The 16,621-nt window shown below is 42.1% G+C and overlaps 1 protein-coding gene and 1 non-coding gene across 8 annotated transcripts in view; one reads left to right on the top strand and one right to left on the bottom strand.

Moving 5' to 3' along the window:
* KATNAL2 (katanin catalytic subunit A1 like 2) overlaps positions 1–3,732 on the bottom strand; it is a 96,689-nt gene extending 92,957 nt beyond the window's left edge. For 5 of the 7 annotated variants that reach the window (XM_043889191.1, XM_043889195.1, XM_043889198.1 and 2 more), the window contains exon 1: positions 3,601–3,732. In XM_043889191.1, the coding sequence (XP_043745126.1) occupies positions 3,601–3,651 (51 nt within the window). In that variant the 5' untranslated portion in view covers positions 3,652–3,732. The remainder of the gene's footprint in view (positions 1–3,600) is intronic. The other 2 variants (XM_043889193.1, XM_043889194.1) reach the window with 2 other exon arrangements.
* Positions 3,733–16,082: 12,350 nt separating this feature from the next.
* Positions 16,083–16,189, top strand: LOC122685064. Its single transcript, XR_006338238.1, has one exon. It is a non-coding gene; the product is annotated as a U6 spliceosomal RNA (small nuclear RNA).
* Positions 16,190–16,621: the final 432 nt, after the last annotated feature.

The raw sequence follows: 16,621 nt of genomic DNA, 5'->3' as shown, positions 1-16,621 counted from the left end.
TATCTTCATGAAAATTCCAAAACTAGAGATGGGAAGGAGAAGATTCTAAAAGGATTCAGAGAATGAATAACATCAGACTTGTCGCTACTCCATTGGAAGCTAAAAAATAATGGAGAAATGCCTCCTCAAATGACACAAAATCAATTCCAACCTAGAGTATCAATCTCAGCCAAACCATCAACAAGGTGAGAGAAGAACAAAGTTGCACACATAGAGTGCATGCACGCCAAGTCGCTTCAGTCATTTCCTGCATTTGGCAGGCAGGTTCTTTACTAGCACCACCTGGAAAGCCACTTCGTACATTGCTGCTTTGTATGGACGTATGTAGATACATACTTCCAAAACTTTGCCTCCCATGTGCCCTTTCTCTGGCAGCTGTTGGTTGATGTGTTTTGCTAAAACAGGGATATAAGGCAAGAAGGAGGAAAAAGAAGAACTTCCCTGGTGGTCCAGAGGTTGAGAATCTGCCTGCCAATGCAGAGGAGATGGGTTAGATCTCTGGTCTGGGATGATCCCATGTGCCTCAGGGCAACAAAGCCATCGGGCCACAAATACTGAGCTGGGAGCAGTAACTATTGAAGCCCTACGTGCCCTGAGCCTGCGCTCTGCATCAAGAGAAGCCACCACAATGAGAAGACTGCACATTGCAGCTAGAGAGGAGCCCCCGATCTCCGCAACTTAGAGAAAGCCCGCGCAGCAACCAAGACCCAGCACAACCAAAAATGAATAAATTGTTTAAGTCACTCTTCTAAACCAAAGGGAAGAAGGAAAAGAAAAAAACCTGAACATTTTCTTGGTGAGCTTCACCACATGGAGAGGAGGTTTACAATTTCTTCGGAAAATTTAGGAAGAAAGTAGTATCAAATATACAGAAAAGTTAAGCCTAAGAATAAGGCAGAGTTAAGCTATGATTGAATCCTATCCCACAGTTAAATAAAAAATAAAACACAACCACAGTTTACCATATGGCTCAGCTGTGAATAATGGTTTCATGGTCGGATTAATATACACAATTATACTGAATATGTATTTAACCAAAAATTGTGATAAAACGATCTTGGGAGAATGGAGAAAGGGAAGTATGGACTAGAGAGAGAGGATGGGGAAGGAACGAGGTAGGATAAAAAAAGCCAAATGCTCATTTTCCATCAAAGTAAGTAGAATTTACATCTGAGAATGGAAAACCAAAATTCAGAAGTTTTAACTTGTTATTTTGAAGAAGCTGCTAAGAAGGGCAAAAGCAGTTGCTTCTGGGGAGCAATACTTGAGGGTGTGAAAGGAAACAGGAAACTTTCTTCTTAAGTTCTGTAGGACTATTAAATTTTTTAAAACTGAGTGCTGACATTACATGATTTAAAACAAAAAATCCAATTGAAATATATATATATGAGAACATATATATTTAAAATTTGAAACAACAATAAAAATCAACCAAATAAAGAGGAAGCATTCTTGAAATCCAATACAGTAGACAACATAGATGATCAAAGTTCCTGTGGACATACATCAAACTCACTGATTATCTTCCCCACCTCAATCTATCCCCTCCACAGACCCCTAATCAGTACAGTTCCTTGCATTTAGACCCCAGGAGTTTAAGACATCAATGAGCATACCTAAATATGGCTCTCCCTAGTGCCATCTTGGGAATAGAACAAACAAACAAGATTGGGCCTCTGTCTTCAAGTCACATGAATTCTGTCTGAGAGGCAATATCACATGCAGGAAATAGGTAATAACATAAATTAATCACAATTAAATAATAACCTACATGGTACAAACTATATAGAGTTCAGAAACATGTCAGATTTGAGAGAATGTGCCTGGAGCAGTGGGAGGCAAAGGGGAAGTTGGGCCACAACATTACCAGGCTCTATAGATCACGTCAAGGTGGTACTTTTATCCTGAGTATAATGGAAAGCCATTAAAAGGATCCTAGCCAGGGGGTGACACAATTTTAGGATCACTCTGATCGTTGGAGGAAGAACTGACTGAAAGGAGGTAAAACCAAAAGGGGGAATAGTTAAGAGGCTATTGAAATGGTTCGAGTGGTAGATTATAGTGGCTTGTACCCAGAAAAAGGCTGTAGAAATATTTATTATTAAAGACCCATTATATAAAGAGAACCTGTAAGATTTGCTGATGCCTTCCTTAAGCAGGAGTTAGCAGGAAGAAGGAGCTAAGGATGACTCTCAGAATTCTGATTTGAGCCACTGGGTGGATGGTGGTTTCACATTCCCAGATGGAGAAAGACTGGGAAAGCTACAAGTTTTAGAGAGGAAGGTTAAGAGTTAGGGGTTGAACAAGTTAACATGCAGATACTTGATTCTCCACTGGATTTGTCAAGTAGTCAATTGATTTATCATCCTCTTTGTGTTCCATATTCTAGGATATCACATGGGTTTGGGGCTCAGCAAAGAAGTCCAGTCTAGAGTCAGTTTAGGGGAGCTGCTGGCATTGGAAGTCATGAAAATGTATGAGACTATCTAGGGCAGTGGTTTTCAAACCTGGAGTCTGAATTTAAGATGCAAGTTTCAAGATCCTCATCCCAGAGAGCTTCTGATTCTGTAATTCTCAGTGAGGTCCAGATATCTGCTTTATTAAAAGCCATCCCCAAATGTTTTGATGCAGGGGGTTCAGGCTCAGGTTGGAAGGGCTTAAGCACAATCCAGAGGTGACCAAGTGGAAACAGTTAGTGTAGCCAATCCTTTCCAGAAGCTGGAAAGAAACTGGAGAAGTTGGGGAGACACTGCTAGGTAGAGGGAGTGTAAGGCCAAAGGGTTACCTTTCATTGTGTATTATTAGCTTCTTTTTAAAGGTGGGAAACAGTAGAGTGGTGGTTCATAATCTTGGCTACACTCTGCAATCTAGATTGAGATCACAATTGAGGTTTTTAAAACTATCAATGCACAGGACACACCAAAACCAGTAAATCAGAATCTCTGCTGGTGGAGCTTAAATATCAGTATTTTTCAACTAAAAAAAAAATGTTTGTAATCATTTTCCCCTTGAAATACTGTTATATCCTCAGTGCCTGGCATATAATACAGCTTCAATTCACGTTTTTTTTGTTGTGGAAAATAGTGTTGAGCCAGTTAGCAAAAGACACAGACGATAGGAAACACTATGTACTGTAAAATTCATGTAATCTTTGTGTGAAAATTATAGTCCAATTACCTTACTTTCTACTGCGGGAACGTAAGCCTGAGAGGAGAATTAAATTCCTAAGGTCTCTCAGCCTTCGTAGTAGTGAATCAGGACCAGAACCCCGTATTCCAACTCCCAGGCCAGTGTTATCCTGCGTTTCAACAATTTCATTTTGACCATACCCTAAATCCGCTCACTCATCAAGACTCAGCCTGCCTGATAATAACACCTGCCCCTCAGCACCTCATCTCCTCAGTCACAGACTCTACCGTCTCTTTCATCACAGTAGTCGAGCCCAAACCCGACTCTTTCCCGCAACCGCGCTTCAATCCTAGTCCCCAGACTTTGCGCTTGCGCCACAAAAGCAGCGGCCTCTGTCGCCATAGCAACTGGACACAGGACTCGGCCCGCAGCAAGAGGAAAGGAGTTCCTGATAGTATATGCTTTCCTTACCGCTTCCCGAGCCTGATGGGTGAATCTGAGGGTCTGGTAAGATAGCTCCATCAGGACGCTGCGTTAGGAACCGAGAGAAGGAAGAAAAGGAGCCAGTTACTAGGCCGACCAGTACAGCCACCGAGGCCGTTCAGGGAAACCTGACGCTTAACCAGCCCGCCCCCTTCAGGATTGGCCAGAGCCTAGACATGCTGGCCAATCACTGGACAAAGATGGATTCTTTCCTCATGCCAATCAACGTTAAAATAATCCGGAGTTTTTGCACCGCACTGGCCAATCGAGAGACACAAAGGGGATGATTGGCAGTTCAGTTCAGTTCAGTCGCTCAGTCGTGTTCAACTCTTTCCGACCCCGTGGACTGAAGTACGCCAGGCCTCCCTGTCTTCACCAACTCCCGGAGATTACTCAAACTCATATCCGTTGAGTCGGTGATGCCATCCAACCATCTCATCCTCTGTCGTCCCCTTCTCCTCCTGCCTTCAATCTTTCCCAGCATCAGGGTTTTTTCCAATGAGTCGGTTCTTCGCATCTGGTGGCCAAAGTATTGGAGCTTCAGCTTCAGCATCAGTCCTTCCAATGAATATTCAAGACTGATTGCCTTTAAGATTGACTGGTTGGATCTCCTTGCAGTCCAAGGGACTCTCAAGAGTCTTCAACACCACAGTTCAAAAGCATCACTATTTCGGCCCTCAGCTTTCTTTATAGTCCAACTCTCACATCCATACATGACTACTGGAAAAACCATAGCTTTGACCAGACGGAATTTTGTTGGTAAAGTAATGTCTCTGTTTTTTAATATGCTGTCTAGGTTGGTCATAGATTTTCTTCCAAGGAGCAAACGTCTTTTAATTTCATGGCTGCAGTCACCATCTGCAGTGATTTTGGAGCCCAAGAAAATAAAGTCTGCCACTGTTTCCACTGTTTCTCCATATATTTGCCATGAATTGATGGGACCAGATGCCATGATCTTAGTTTTCGGAATGTTGAGTTTTAAGCCAATTTAAAGCTTGTGTTTCATCCAGCCCGGCATTTCACATGACGTACGCTGCATATAAGTTAAATAAGCATGGTAACAATATACAGCCTTAATGTACTCCTTTCCCGACTTGGAACCAGTCTGTTGTTCCATGTCCAGTTCTAACTGTTGCTTCTTGACCTCACACAGATTTCTCAGGAGGCAGGTCAGGTGGTCTGGCATTCACATCTCTTTCAAAATTTTCCACAGTTTGTTATGCTCCACACAGTCAAAAGCTTTGGCGTGGTCAATAAAGCAGAGGTAGATGTTTTTCTGGAACTCTCTTGCGTTTTTGATGATCCAACGGATGTTGGCAATTTGATCTCTGGTGTCTCTGCCTTTTCTAAATCTAGCTTGAACATCTGGAAGTTCACGGTTCACATACTGTTGAAGCCTGGCTTGGAGAATTTTGAGCATTACTTTGCTAGCGTGTGAGATGAGTGCAATTGTGGTAGTCTGAGCATTCTTTGGCATTGCCTTTCTTTGGGATTGGAATGAAAACTGACCTTTTCCAGTCCTGTGGCCACTGCTGAGTTTTCCAAATTTGCTGATGTATTGAGTACAGCACTTTCACAGCATCATCTTTTAGGATTTGAAATAGCTCAACTGGAAATCCATCACCTCCACTAGCTTTGTTCATAGTGATGCTTCCTAAGGCCCACTTTGACTTCGCATTCCAGGATGTCTGGCTCTAGGTGAGTGATCACACCATTGAGAGAGTTAATTCCTAGGCAGGTTGAAAAGAAGTCAGGGGCAAGGGGCGGGGGGAGTCTCTGAGGAGACAGGAGTTTAGGGTTCTCACGGAGGAGATAGGGGTCTGGAATTCTCGAGGAAGAGGAAAGGACAAACTTTTTTTTTTTTCTACATTCCTTAGTTTTAGTCACATAAAACGTTTTTTTCTTTAAGCCCTGATGATTACAGGAACTGATGATTACACAACAAATAACTCTAATTTAAACTCTGTACTAGGGATTACACAACAATATATCCTGCTTGAGGACAGTTTCTCCTACCTGAAAACCTTCTGACTAATTCTGACATCTTAGAATGTAAATTATGGGAGTTGGTCTAGTAGGATCTTTCTATTCTTAAGTTCTAATTCTGTTATCCTAAAATGTAAACTGTGGGAGTGGATCTGGTAAAATTTTCACAAACTTGAGACATTCTTTTGATTTATTGTAATAACTAATTAAAAAGTATATAATTCCCTTGCTGAAGACTAGCGAGTAGGGCACTCACCACCCCCTTCTGAAGTCTATATCAGAAGTTTTCTCTGTCCCTTTTCCCTGTAATAAAAATTCTGCCACACAAGAGCCCTGAGCAGTCAAGCTGGTCTCTGGTCCCGAAATTGAATTTTCAGAGATCACGAACCTGACACATTTCACCGTAAACTATCACCATCGTACTTATCTGGGTCTTGAAGATCTTTTTTTGTATAGTTCTTCTGTGTATTCTTGCCACTGCTTCCGAATATCTTCTGCTTCTGTTAGGTCCATACCATTTCTGTCCTTTATTATGCTCACCTTTCAGTGACATGTTCCCTTCATATCTCTAATTTTCTTGACCAGATCTCTAGTCTTTCCCATTCTATTGTTTTCTTCTGTTTCTTTGCACTGATCGCTGAGGATCAGCTTTCTTATCTCTCCTTGCTATTCCTTGGAACTCTGCATTCAAATGGGTATATCTTCCTTTTTCTCCTTTGCTTTTTGCTTCTCTTCACAGCTATTTGTAAGGCCTCCTCAGACAATCATTTTGCTTTTTTGCATTTCTTTTTCTTCGGGATGGTCTTGATCCCTGTCTCCTGTACAATGTCACGAACCTCCATCCATAGTTCATCAGACACTCTGTCTAGAAGATCTAGTCCCTTAAATCTATTTGTCACTTCCACTGTATAATTGTTAGGGATTTGATTTAGGTCATATCTAAATGGTCTAGTGGTTTTCCCTACTTTCTTCAATTTAAATCTGAACTTAGCAGTAAGAAGTTCATGATTGGAGCCACAGTCAGCTCCTGGTCTTGCTTTTGCTGACTGTATAGAACTTCTCCATCCTTGACTGCAAAGAGTATAATCAATCTGATTTTGGTGTTGACCATCTGGTGATGTCCATGTGTAGAGTCTTCTCTTGTGTTGTTGGAAGAGAGTGTTTGCTATGATCAGTGTGTTCCCTTGGCAAAACTCTATTAGCCTTTGACCTGCTTCATTCTGTACTCCAAGGTCAAATTTGCCTGTTACTCCAGGTGTTTCTTGACTTCCCACTTTTGCATTCCAGTCCCCTATAATGAAGACAACATCTTTTTTTGGGTGTTAGTTCTAGAATCTCTTGTAGGCCTTCATAGAACCGTTCAACTTCAGCTTCTTCAGCATTACTGGTTGGGGCTTAGACTTGGATTATTGAATGGTTTTCCTTGAAAACGAACAGACATCATTCTGTCGTTTTTGAGACTGCATCCAAGTACTGCATTTTGGACTCTTTTGTTGACTATGAGAGCCACTCCATTTCTCCTAAGGGATTCTTGTCCACAGTACTAGACATAATGGTCATCTGAGTTAAATGCACCCATTCCAGTCCATTTTAGTTTGCTGATTCCTGAAATGTCTACGTTCACTCTTGCCATCTCCTGTTTGAACGTTTCCAATGTGCCTTGATTCATGGACCTAACATTCCAGATTCGTATGCAATATTGCACTTTACAGCATCAGACCTTCCTTCCATCACCAGTCACATCCACAACTGGGTGTTGTTTTTGTTTTGGCTCTGTCTGTTCATTCTTTCTGGAGTTATTTCCCCACTCTTTACCAGTAGCATATTGGGCACCTACCGATCTGGGGGAGTTCATCTTTCAGTGTCATACCTTTTTCCCTTTTCATACTGTTCATGGGGTTCTCAAGGCAAGAATACTGAAGTGGTTTGCCATTCCCTTCTCCAGTGGACCACGTTTTGTCAGAACTGTCTGCCATGACCCATCCGTCTTGGGTGGCCCTACACAGCCTGGCTCATAGTTTCATTGAGCTAGACAAGACTGTGGTCCATGTGATCAGTTTGATTAGTTTTCTGTGATTATGGTTTTCATTCTGTCTGCCCTCTGATGGAGAAGGATGAGAGGCTTATGGAAGCTTCCTGTTGGAAGAGACTGACTGAGGGGGAAACTGGGTCTTGTTCTGATCAGTTCAGTTCAGTTCAGTTCAGTCACTCAGTCGTGTCCAGCTCTTTGTGACCCCATGGACTGCAGCACACCATGCCTCCCTGTCCATCACCAACTCCCGGAGTTTACTCAAACTTGTATCCATTGAGTCGGTGATGTCATCCAACCATCTCATCCTCTGTTGTCCCCTTCTGCTCCTGCCTTCAATCTTTCCCAACATCAGGGTCTTTTCAAATGAGTCACTTCTTCATCAGGTGGCCAAAGTTCTGATGGGCAGGGCCATGTTCAGTAAATCTTTAATCCAATTTTCTGTTGATGGGTGGGGCTGTGTTCCCTCATTTTGCTTGACCTGAGGCCAAACTATGGTGGAGGTGATGAAGATAAGGGTCCTTCAAAGGTCCCATGTATGCACTGCTGCACTCAGTGCCCCTGACCCTGCAGCAGGCCACCGCCAACCCACGCCTCCACCGGAGACTCCTGGACACTCACAGACTAGTCTGGGTCAGTCTCTTGTGGGGTCACTGCTCCTTTCTCCTGGGTTTTGGTGCACCCAAGGTTCTGTTTGTGCCCTCCAAGAGTCTGTTTCCCCAGTCCTGTGTAAGTTCTGGAAGTTCTATGGTGGGGTTAGTGGTGACCTCCTCCAAGAGGGCTTATGCAATACCCAGGCCTGCTGCACCCAGAGCCCCTGCCTCTGTGGCAGGCCACTGCTGACCCATACCTCCACAGGAGACACTCAGACACAGTTCTGGCTCAGTCTCTGTGGGTTGGGTGTGCATTTTGTGCCCTTTCCAGGTCTGATCAGCTCAGGTGACCAGGTGCTTGGTGAGTGCACTGTCTCAGGTGGACCATGCATCTTAATCACCTCCCCTTCCTGGCCACTTGGTGTCCCGGGTGTGCTGCAAAAGCACCGTCTCAAGCATGCTGTGTATCTCCTCTGTAGAGCTAATCTCAGGCTGCAACCCTCCTGGCTGCTGTCAAGCATCCAGGATCTCAGGAAGATGTGGTTAGCAGCTGGGAGCCTGCTCACAGTTTGGTAGAACATTCCATCTCTGAGGCTGATATTGCAGCAGCCCCTTGCCTTCCAGCTCTGGCTGTCGCAAGCCTCTCTGCCTCTGGATGGGGAGGGGCAGGTCCGCAGCCGGCTAGCTCTCCTTTGGTATTTGACCAATGCTTTGTTCTGTGAGTGAACTAGGTTGCATGTTAGCTTGTTAGGTTAGAATCTTCGGAGGGAAAGTTCTCTTTTCTGCATTTGAGGTTAGACATGTATTCTGTGGGTTTTTGTTTTTTTTTTTCTGGATATGTTGCCTTCTGAGATTCCAAAACTCCCCACAGACCCACCTGTGAGAGGGTTTCCTACTATATGGAAACTTCTCCTCCTTCACGACTCCCTTCTCAGGACAGGTCTCCATCCCTACCTCTTTTATCTCCCTTTTTATCTTTTGTATTATGTCCATATTCTTTCGAAGAGAATGGGCTGCCTTTCTGGGTGCCTGGTGTCCTCTGTCAGTGTTCAGAAGTTGTTTTGTGGAAGTTGCTCAGCATTCAAACGATCTTTTGATGAATTTGTGGGGGAGCAACTGTCTATTTCTCTTAATTCTGTCTCTAAAATTTATGCATCGTAGTATTTGTCCTTGATTTCAGCAGATGTTCAGTCGTTTGTGAGCTGATGCTTACGCTCCCAGGACTGTATTTTGGCATCCTGTCTACTCTAGGCTCCCCCTCCCTCCCAATTCAAGAAAAAGTTTGGAAATTCCAATTTTCACTTTACTTTGAAATTGTCTGTACTTGGTCCATTTAGACTGATAGAATCTACTGTGGACTTTGGTTGTCAGAGACTATTGGATTCAAGTGAAAGTGGAAAGTGGAAGTCGCTCAGTTGTGTCCGACTCTTTGCGACCCCATGGACTACAGTCCATGGAATTCTCCCGGCCAGAATACTGGAGTGGGTAGCCATTCCCTTCTCCAGGGGATCTTCCCAAATCAGATCTCCCGCATTGCAGGTGGGTTCTGACTGCATTAAATTTTCCATTCTCCTCCACTTTCCACTGCATGAGACCTACTCATTATGAGTGGACAAACATGAACTTTACATTTTCCTCCGCTTTATTTTCTTCATGTATTAAACTACTCTTGTGTCTTCAATGTCCTTCCCTTCTGTCTCTCTTGCTATGAATCTTATTCTAAACCATCTCCTCTTCATTCTTTGGCTTTCTTCATCCATTTTCTCCCCTCAGGATACAAAAATATTCAAGTCACCTCAATCTAAAAAAGTTCCTATAATTATGAAATTGAATCACCTCTCTGACCCTCTCTCCAAGCTGTCTGAAAGGACTGACTATCTTCTTCACTTCCTCACCTCCCATTCATTTCTCAAAACTTTCTGTCTCTACTCTGTTGAAACTGTTCCTGTCAGAGTTGCCAGTAACTTCCTTATGGTCGTTGCTGTTTAGTTGCTAAGTCATGTTTGACTCTTTTGGGACCCCATGAACTCTAGCCTGCCAGGCTCCTCTGTCCATGGGATTTCCCAGGCAAGAAGACTGGAGTGGATTGCCATTTCCTTCTTCAAGAGAACTTCCCAACCCAGGGATCAGACCGTGTCTCCTGTATTGGCAGGCGGATTCTCTACCATTGAACCACCAGGGAAGCCCAACTTCCTAATTAGAAATTTTAATTACAGATTATTTTACACTTTAATATATTTAAACTTGGCACCATTTTAAATTGTTCACCACTCTCTCATCAGTAATAATAGCTGTAATTTATTGAACATTTAAGGCAGGACACCGGGCAATGTACTATGTGATTCATGTGGTTATCTAATTTATTCCTAATACCCTGAGGAAAGTTATTAATACTCCCAATTTACAGTTGTGGAAACAGGCTCAAAGAGCTGAGTTAATTAATTTTAGGTTATCCAAGAGGATGCAGTTAGGATGCACACCCAGGTCTCCTGACTGAAGCCAGTGTTTCTTCCCACTACACTCAGTTGCTGAAGGAACTCCTTGCAATGCTCGTGAACCAATCCTGAGCAGTTGCTTTTGCCTGGAGGATCAGGCCTACCTCAGTTGTCTAATAAAAGCCCATTTTGCCTACTAAGAGTCAGTTCAGGAATCACTTTCTAGGACAGTTCAGTCAGTGGTGTTCGTTAGATCACCACACTTACTCCAGGCAGAGCTTAGGTGGAGAGAACACTAGTTCTTGATTCCGTTGAAAGTGAAAATTAAGGTTGCTCAGTCGTGTCCAACTCTTTGTGATCCCATGGACTATCCAGTCCATGGAATTCTCCAAGCCAGAATCTTGGAGTGAGTAGCTGTTCCCTTCTGCAGGGGATCTTCCCAACCCAGGGATCGAACCCAGTTCTCCTGCATTGCAGGAGGATTCTTTACCAGCTGAGCTACCAGGGAAGCCTTGATTCCACTATTCACGCTTTTACACTACACTTATCGTATTGTTTTGTTGACATGATTTTCAAAAAGTTAAAAATATGATTCTCTTTGATATGAATAGACATATGTCAAAGATCTTTGTCTAACTAACTGAGGAAGCCAATAAGATGGTGAAGCTGGTTTAAAGAGCATTTTGATGAACTGGGTATTTATAGGCATTTTGAGAAAAAAAGTTAAAATGAGATTTCTAGGTTAGATACAAAAGTAGTTAATAGTCTATGGAGCAATAAAATCTTGACATTTTCTTTTCTAAAGGACATAGAAACATTCCTCTAGTGTTGGTTATTTACATTTGTATTTTAACTAATTAAAATTAAAGTTAAACATTTAGTTTCTCAGTCAGGCTAGTGACATTTCAAGTATTCAATGGTCATATGTAACTAATGACAAATATATTGGACTGCATAGATATAGAATATTTCCATCATCACAAAAAGTCCTTTTGAAAAACAGTTGGGCCTCTTAAATATTGCTATGGCATGATATTGACAGGACATGCCATATTCTCTTTTGCCTTATTTCAAAAGGTAATATAATTTTTTTCGAAAGAGTTTTCTCCACATGACCACTGGCTTTCAAGTATTTCTGAGGCCCACATTAAGAAATACATCTTCGGTCAACTAATATTTGACAAGGAAGCCAAGAATACTCAGTGAGGAAAGGATAGTCTCTTCAATAAATGATGTTGGTAAAATGATATTCTTATGCAAAAAAAATGAAATTGGATTCCTATCTTGCATCATTTGCATTCCATTTTTGCATCACGAAAACTAACTTGAACTAAGGACTTAAGTGTAAGACCTGAAACCATAAAACTCTCAGAAGAAAACATAAGAGGAAAGCTCCTTAACATTGGTCTTGACAATGATTTTTTTTCTATATGACACCCAAAGCACAAATGACCAAAGTAAAAATCAACATGTGGGATTCAGTTCAGTTCAGTTCAGTCGCTTAGTCGCGTCTGACTCCTTGTGACCCCATGAACCACAGCATGCCAGGCTTCCTTGTCCATCACCAACTCTCAAAGTTTACTCAAACTCACGCCCATCCAGTTGGTGATGCCATCCAACCATCTCATCCTCTGTCATCCTTTTCTCCTCCTGCCCTCAATCTTTCCCAGCATCAGGGTCTTTTCAAATAAGTCAGTTCTTGGCATCAGGTGGCCAAAGGATTGGAGTTTCAGCTTCAACATCAGTCCTTCCAGTGAACACCCAGGACTGATCTCCTTTAGGACGGACTGGTTGGATCTCCTTGCAGTCCAAGGGACTCTCAAGAGTCTTCACCAACACCACAGTTCAAAAGCATCAATTCTTCGGCGCTCAGCTTTCCTCACAGTCCAACTCTCACATCCATACATGACTACTGGAAAAACAATAGCCTTGATTAGACAGACCTTTGTTGACAAAGTAATGTCTCTGCTTTTTAATATGCTGTCTAGGTTAGTCATAGCTTTTCTTCTAAGGAGCAAGCGTCTTTTAATTTCATGGCTGCAGTCACCATCTGCAGTGATTTTGGAGCCCCCCAAAATAAAGTCTGCCACCGTTTCCACTGTTTCCTCATCTATTTGCCACGAAGTGATGATACCGGATGCCACGTTCTTAGTTTTCTGAATGTTGAGTTTTAAACCAACTTTTTCAATCTCCTCTTTCACTTTCATCAAGAGCCTCTTTAGTTCTTCACTTTCTGCCATAAGGGTGGTGTCAACTGCATATCTGAGGTTATTGATATTTCTCCTGGCAATCCTATATCAAACTAAAAAGATTTTGCACAACAAAGGAAATGATCCAACCTACAGAATGAAAGAAAATATTTGCCATCTTTCTGATAAGGGGTTAATATACAAAAACATATAAGGAACTCATGCAATACAATAACAAAAAATACCCTAAACAATCTGATTTTAAAATTGCCAGTGGACTTGAAATAGACATTTTTCTAAAGAACATATGCAAATGGGCGATAAGTACATAGAAAGGTGTTCAACCTCATTAATCATAAAGGAAATGCAAATAAAAACCACAGTATCACATCTCACACCTATTAGCATGACTATTATTAAAAATACAACAGGTGAGGCTGTGGAGAAAAGGTAATAGCACTCTCGGTGAGAATGTAAACTAGTATGACTACTCTGGAAAACAGTATGGGGGGTTTATAGAAAAATTAAAAATAGAACTATCATATGATATGACAATTCCATTTCTGGATACATACCCAAAGGAAATGAAATGACTTACTTGAAGAGATATCTGCACACCCATGTTCACTGCACCATTATTTACAATGGCAAAGACACAGAAACAACCTAGGAGTCCAGATGATTATAGAAACACATCTCTAAAGTGCTGAAAGAAAACAAAATGCTGTCAACTTGATTCTATATCCAGTGAAAATATTCTCCAGAAATTAGTGACTTTGAAAAAGTGACCCTTAGCCTCATATAGGACTTGAACCCAAACAGCAATAGACATCTTGGAGGAAGAGAGTGACACTCCGACCTCCCTTTCTTTTGCAACTCCAGGGACTGCTAAGGCATCAGGTGATCTGTCCGCACTGCTGCTGCTGCTGCTGCTAAGTCTCTTCAGTAGTGTCCGACTCTGTGCGACCCTATAGACAGCAGCCCACCAGGCTCCCCCATCCCTGGGATTCTCCGGGCAAGAATACCGGAGTGAGTTGCCATTCCCTTCTCCAGCCCGCACTGCTAGAACCATTTTAAAAAATATATCCATTAATTGCTTCCTAAATTGTAGTGTTGGAGAAGACTCTTGAGAGTCCCCTTGGACTGCAAGGAGATCCAACCAGTCCATCCTAAAGGAGATCAGTCCTGAGTGTTCATTGGAAGGACTGATGCTGAACCGGAAACCCCAATACTTGGCCACCTCATGGGAAGAGTTGACTCATTGGAAAAGGCCCTGATGCTGGGAGGGATTGGGGGCAGGAGGAGAAGGGGACAACAGAAGATGAGATGGTCGGATGGCATCACCGACTTGACGCACATGAGTTTGAGTAAACTCCGGAAGTTGGTGATGGACAGGGAGGCCTGGCGTGCTGCGATTCATGGCGTCACAAAGAATCGGACACGACTGAGCAACTGAACTGACTGACTGACTGAAACTGTTCATACCTACAGAGAAAAGAAAAACTGTCCTCTTTCTAAGGAAATTTTATTTTCCTCTCCTTTTATAAAACATTCAATAAATTGCCAATCCTTGAGTTTTGAAACATTGTTTCAGTAATCATCAAAGTATTAAAATTGTTTCAGGTGTGCACATTAGTTCATGGGGCTCTCACAAAGGTTGGTAGGTGCCCAATATGCTACTGGAGATGAGTGGAGAAATAACTTGAGAAAGAATGAAGAGATGAAGACAAAGCAAAAACAACACCCAGTTGTGGATGAGACTGGTGATGGGAGGAAGGTCTGATGCTGTAAAGTGCAATATTGCATACGAATCTGGAATGTTAGGTCCATGAATCAAGGCACATTGGAAACGGTCAAACAGGAGATGGCAAGAGTGAACGTAGACATTTCAGGAATCAGCAAACTAAAATGGACTGGAATGGGTGCATTTAATTCAGATGACGATTATAACACTGTGGACAAGAATCCCTTAGAAGAAATGGAGTAGCCCTCATAGTCAACAAAAGAGTCCGAAATGCAGTACTTGGATGCAGTCTCAAAAACGACAGAATGATGTCTGTTCGTTTTCAAGGAAAACCATTCAATATCAGAGTAATCCAAGTCTAAGCCCCAACCAGTAATGCTGAAGAAGCTGAAGTTGAACGGATCTATGAAGGCCTACAAGAGATTCTAGAACTAACACCCAAAAAGATGTTGTCTTCATTATAGGGGACTGGAATGCAAAAGTGGGAAGTCAAGAAACACCTGGAGTAACAGGCAAATTTGACCTTGGAGTACAGAATGAAGCAGGTCAAAGGCTAATAAAGAGTTTTGCCAAGGGAACACACTGATCATAGCAAACACTCTCTTCCAACAACACAAGAGAAGACTCTACACATGGACATCACCAGATGGTCAACACCAAAATCAGATTGATTATATTCTTTGCAGTCAAAGATGGAGAACTTCTATACAGTCAGCAAAAGCAAAACTGGGAGCTGACTGTGGCTCAGATCATGAACTCCTTATTGCCAAATTCAGATTTAAATTGAAGAAAGTAGGGAAAACCACTAGACCATTTAGATATGACCTAAATCAAATCCCTAACAATTATACAGTGGAAGTGACAAATAGATTTAAGGGACTAGATCTTATAGACAGAGTGCCTGATGAACTATGGACGGAGGTTCTTGACACTGTACAGGAGACAGGGATCAAGACCATCCCCAAGAAAAAGAAATGCAAAAAAGCAAAATGATTGTCTGAGGAGGCCTTACAAATAGCTGTGAAGAGAAGCAAAAAGCAAAGGAGAAAAAGAAAGATATACCCATTTGAATGCAGAGTTCCAAGGAATAGCAAGGAGAGATAAGAAAGCTGATCCTCAGCGATCAGTGCAAAGAAACAGAAGAAAACAACAGAATGGGAAAGACTAGAGATCTCTTCAAGAAAACTAGAAAGAAAAAAAAGAGAGAGAGAGAAAAAAAAAAAGAGAAAAAAAAGAAAACAAAAAAAGAAAACTAGAGATACCAAGGGAACATTTCTTGCGAAGATGGTCTCAGTAAAGGACAGAAATATTTTGGACTTAACAGAAGCAGAAGATATTAAGAAGAGGTGGCAAGAATACACAGAAGAACTGTACAAAAAAGATCTTAACGACCCAGATAATCACGATGGTTGATCACTCACCTAGAGCCAGGCATCCTGGAAGTCAAGTGGTCCTTAGGAAGCATCACTGCAGACAAATCTAGTGGAGGTGATGATGCTCGCTTCGGCAGCACATATACTAAAACTGGAACAATACAGAGAAGATTAGCATGGCCCCTGTGCAAGGATGACACACAAATTAGTGGAGGTGATGGAATTACAGTTGAGCTATTTCAAATCCTGAAAGATGATGCTGAGAAAGTGCTGCACTCAATATGCCAGCAAATTTGGAAAACAGCAGTGGCCACAGGACTGGAAAAGGTCAGTTTTCATTCCAATCCCAAAGAAAGGCAATGCCAAAGAATGCTCAAACTACAGCACAATTGCACTCATCTCACATGCTAGCAAAGTAATGCTCAAAATTCTCCAAGCCAGGCTTCAACAGTATGTGAACTGTGAACTTCCAGTTGTTCAAGCTTGTTTTAGAAAAGGCAGAGGAACCAGAGATCAAATTGCCAACATCCAATGGATTATCAAAAAAGCAAGAAAGTTCCAGAAAAACAACTATTTCTGCTTTATTGGCTATGCCAAAGCCTTTGACTGTGTGGATCACAGTAAACTGTGGAAAATTCTGAAAGAGATGTGAATACCAGA

The sequence above is a fragment of the Cervus elaphus genome, chromosome 27, assembly GCF_910594005.1.
Source record: "Cervus elaphus chromosome 27, mCerEla1.1, whole genome shotgun sequence".
In the NCBI taxonomy this organism is placed as follows: Eukaryota; Metazoa; Chordata; class Mammalia; order Artiodactyla; family Cervidae; genus Cervus; species Cervus elaphus.
Note: the sequence above shows the minus strand (reverse complement) of the source record. Positions and strands in the feature narration are given on the sequence as shown.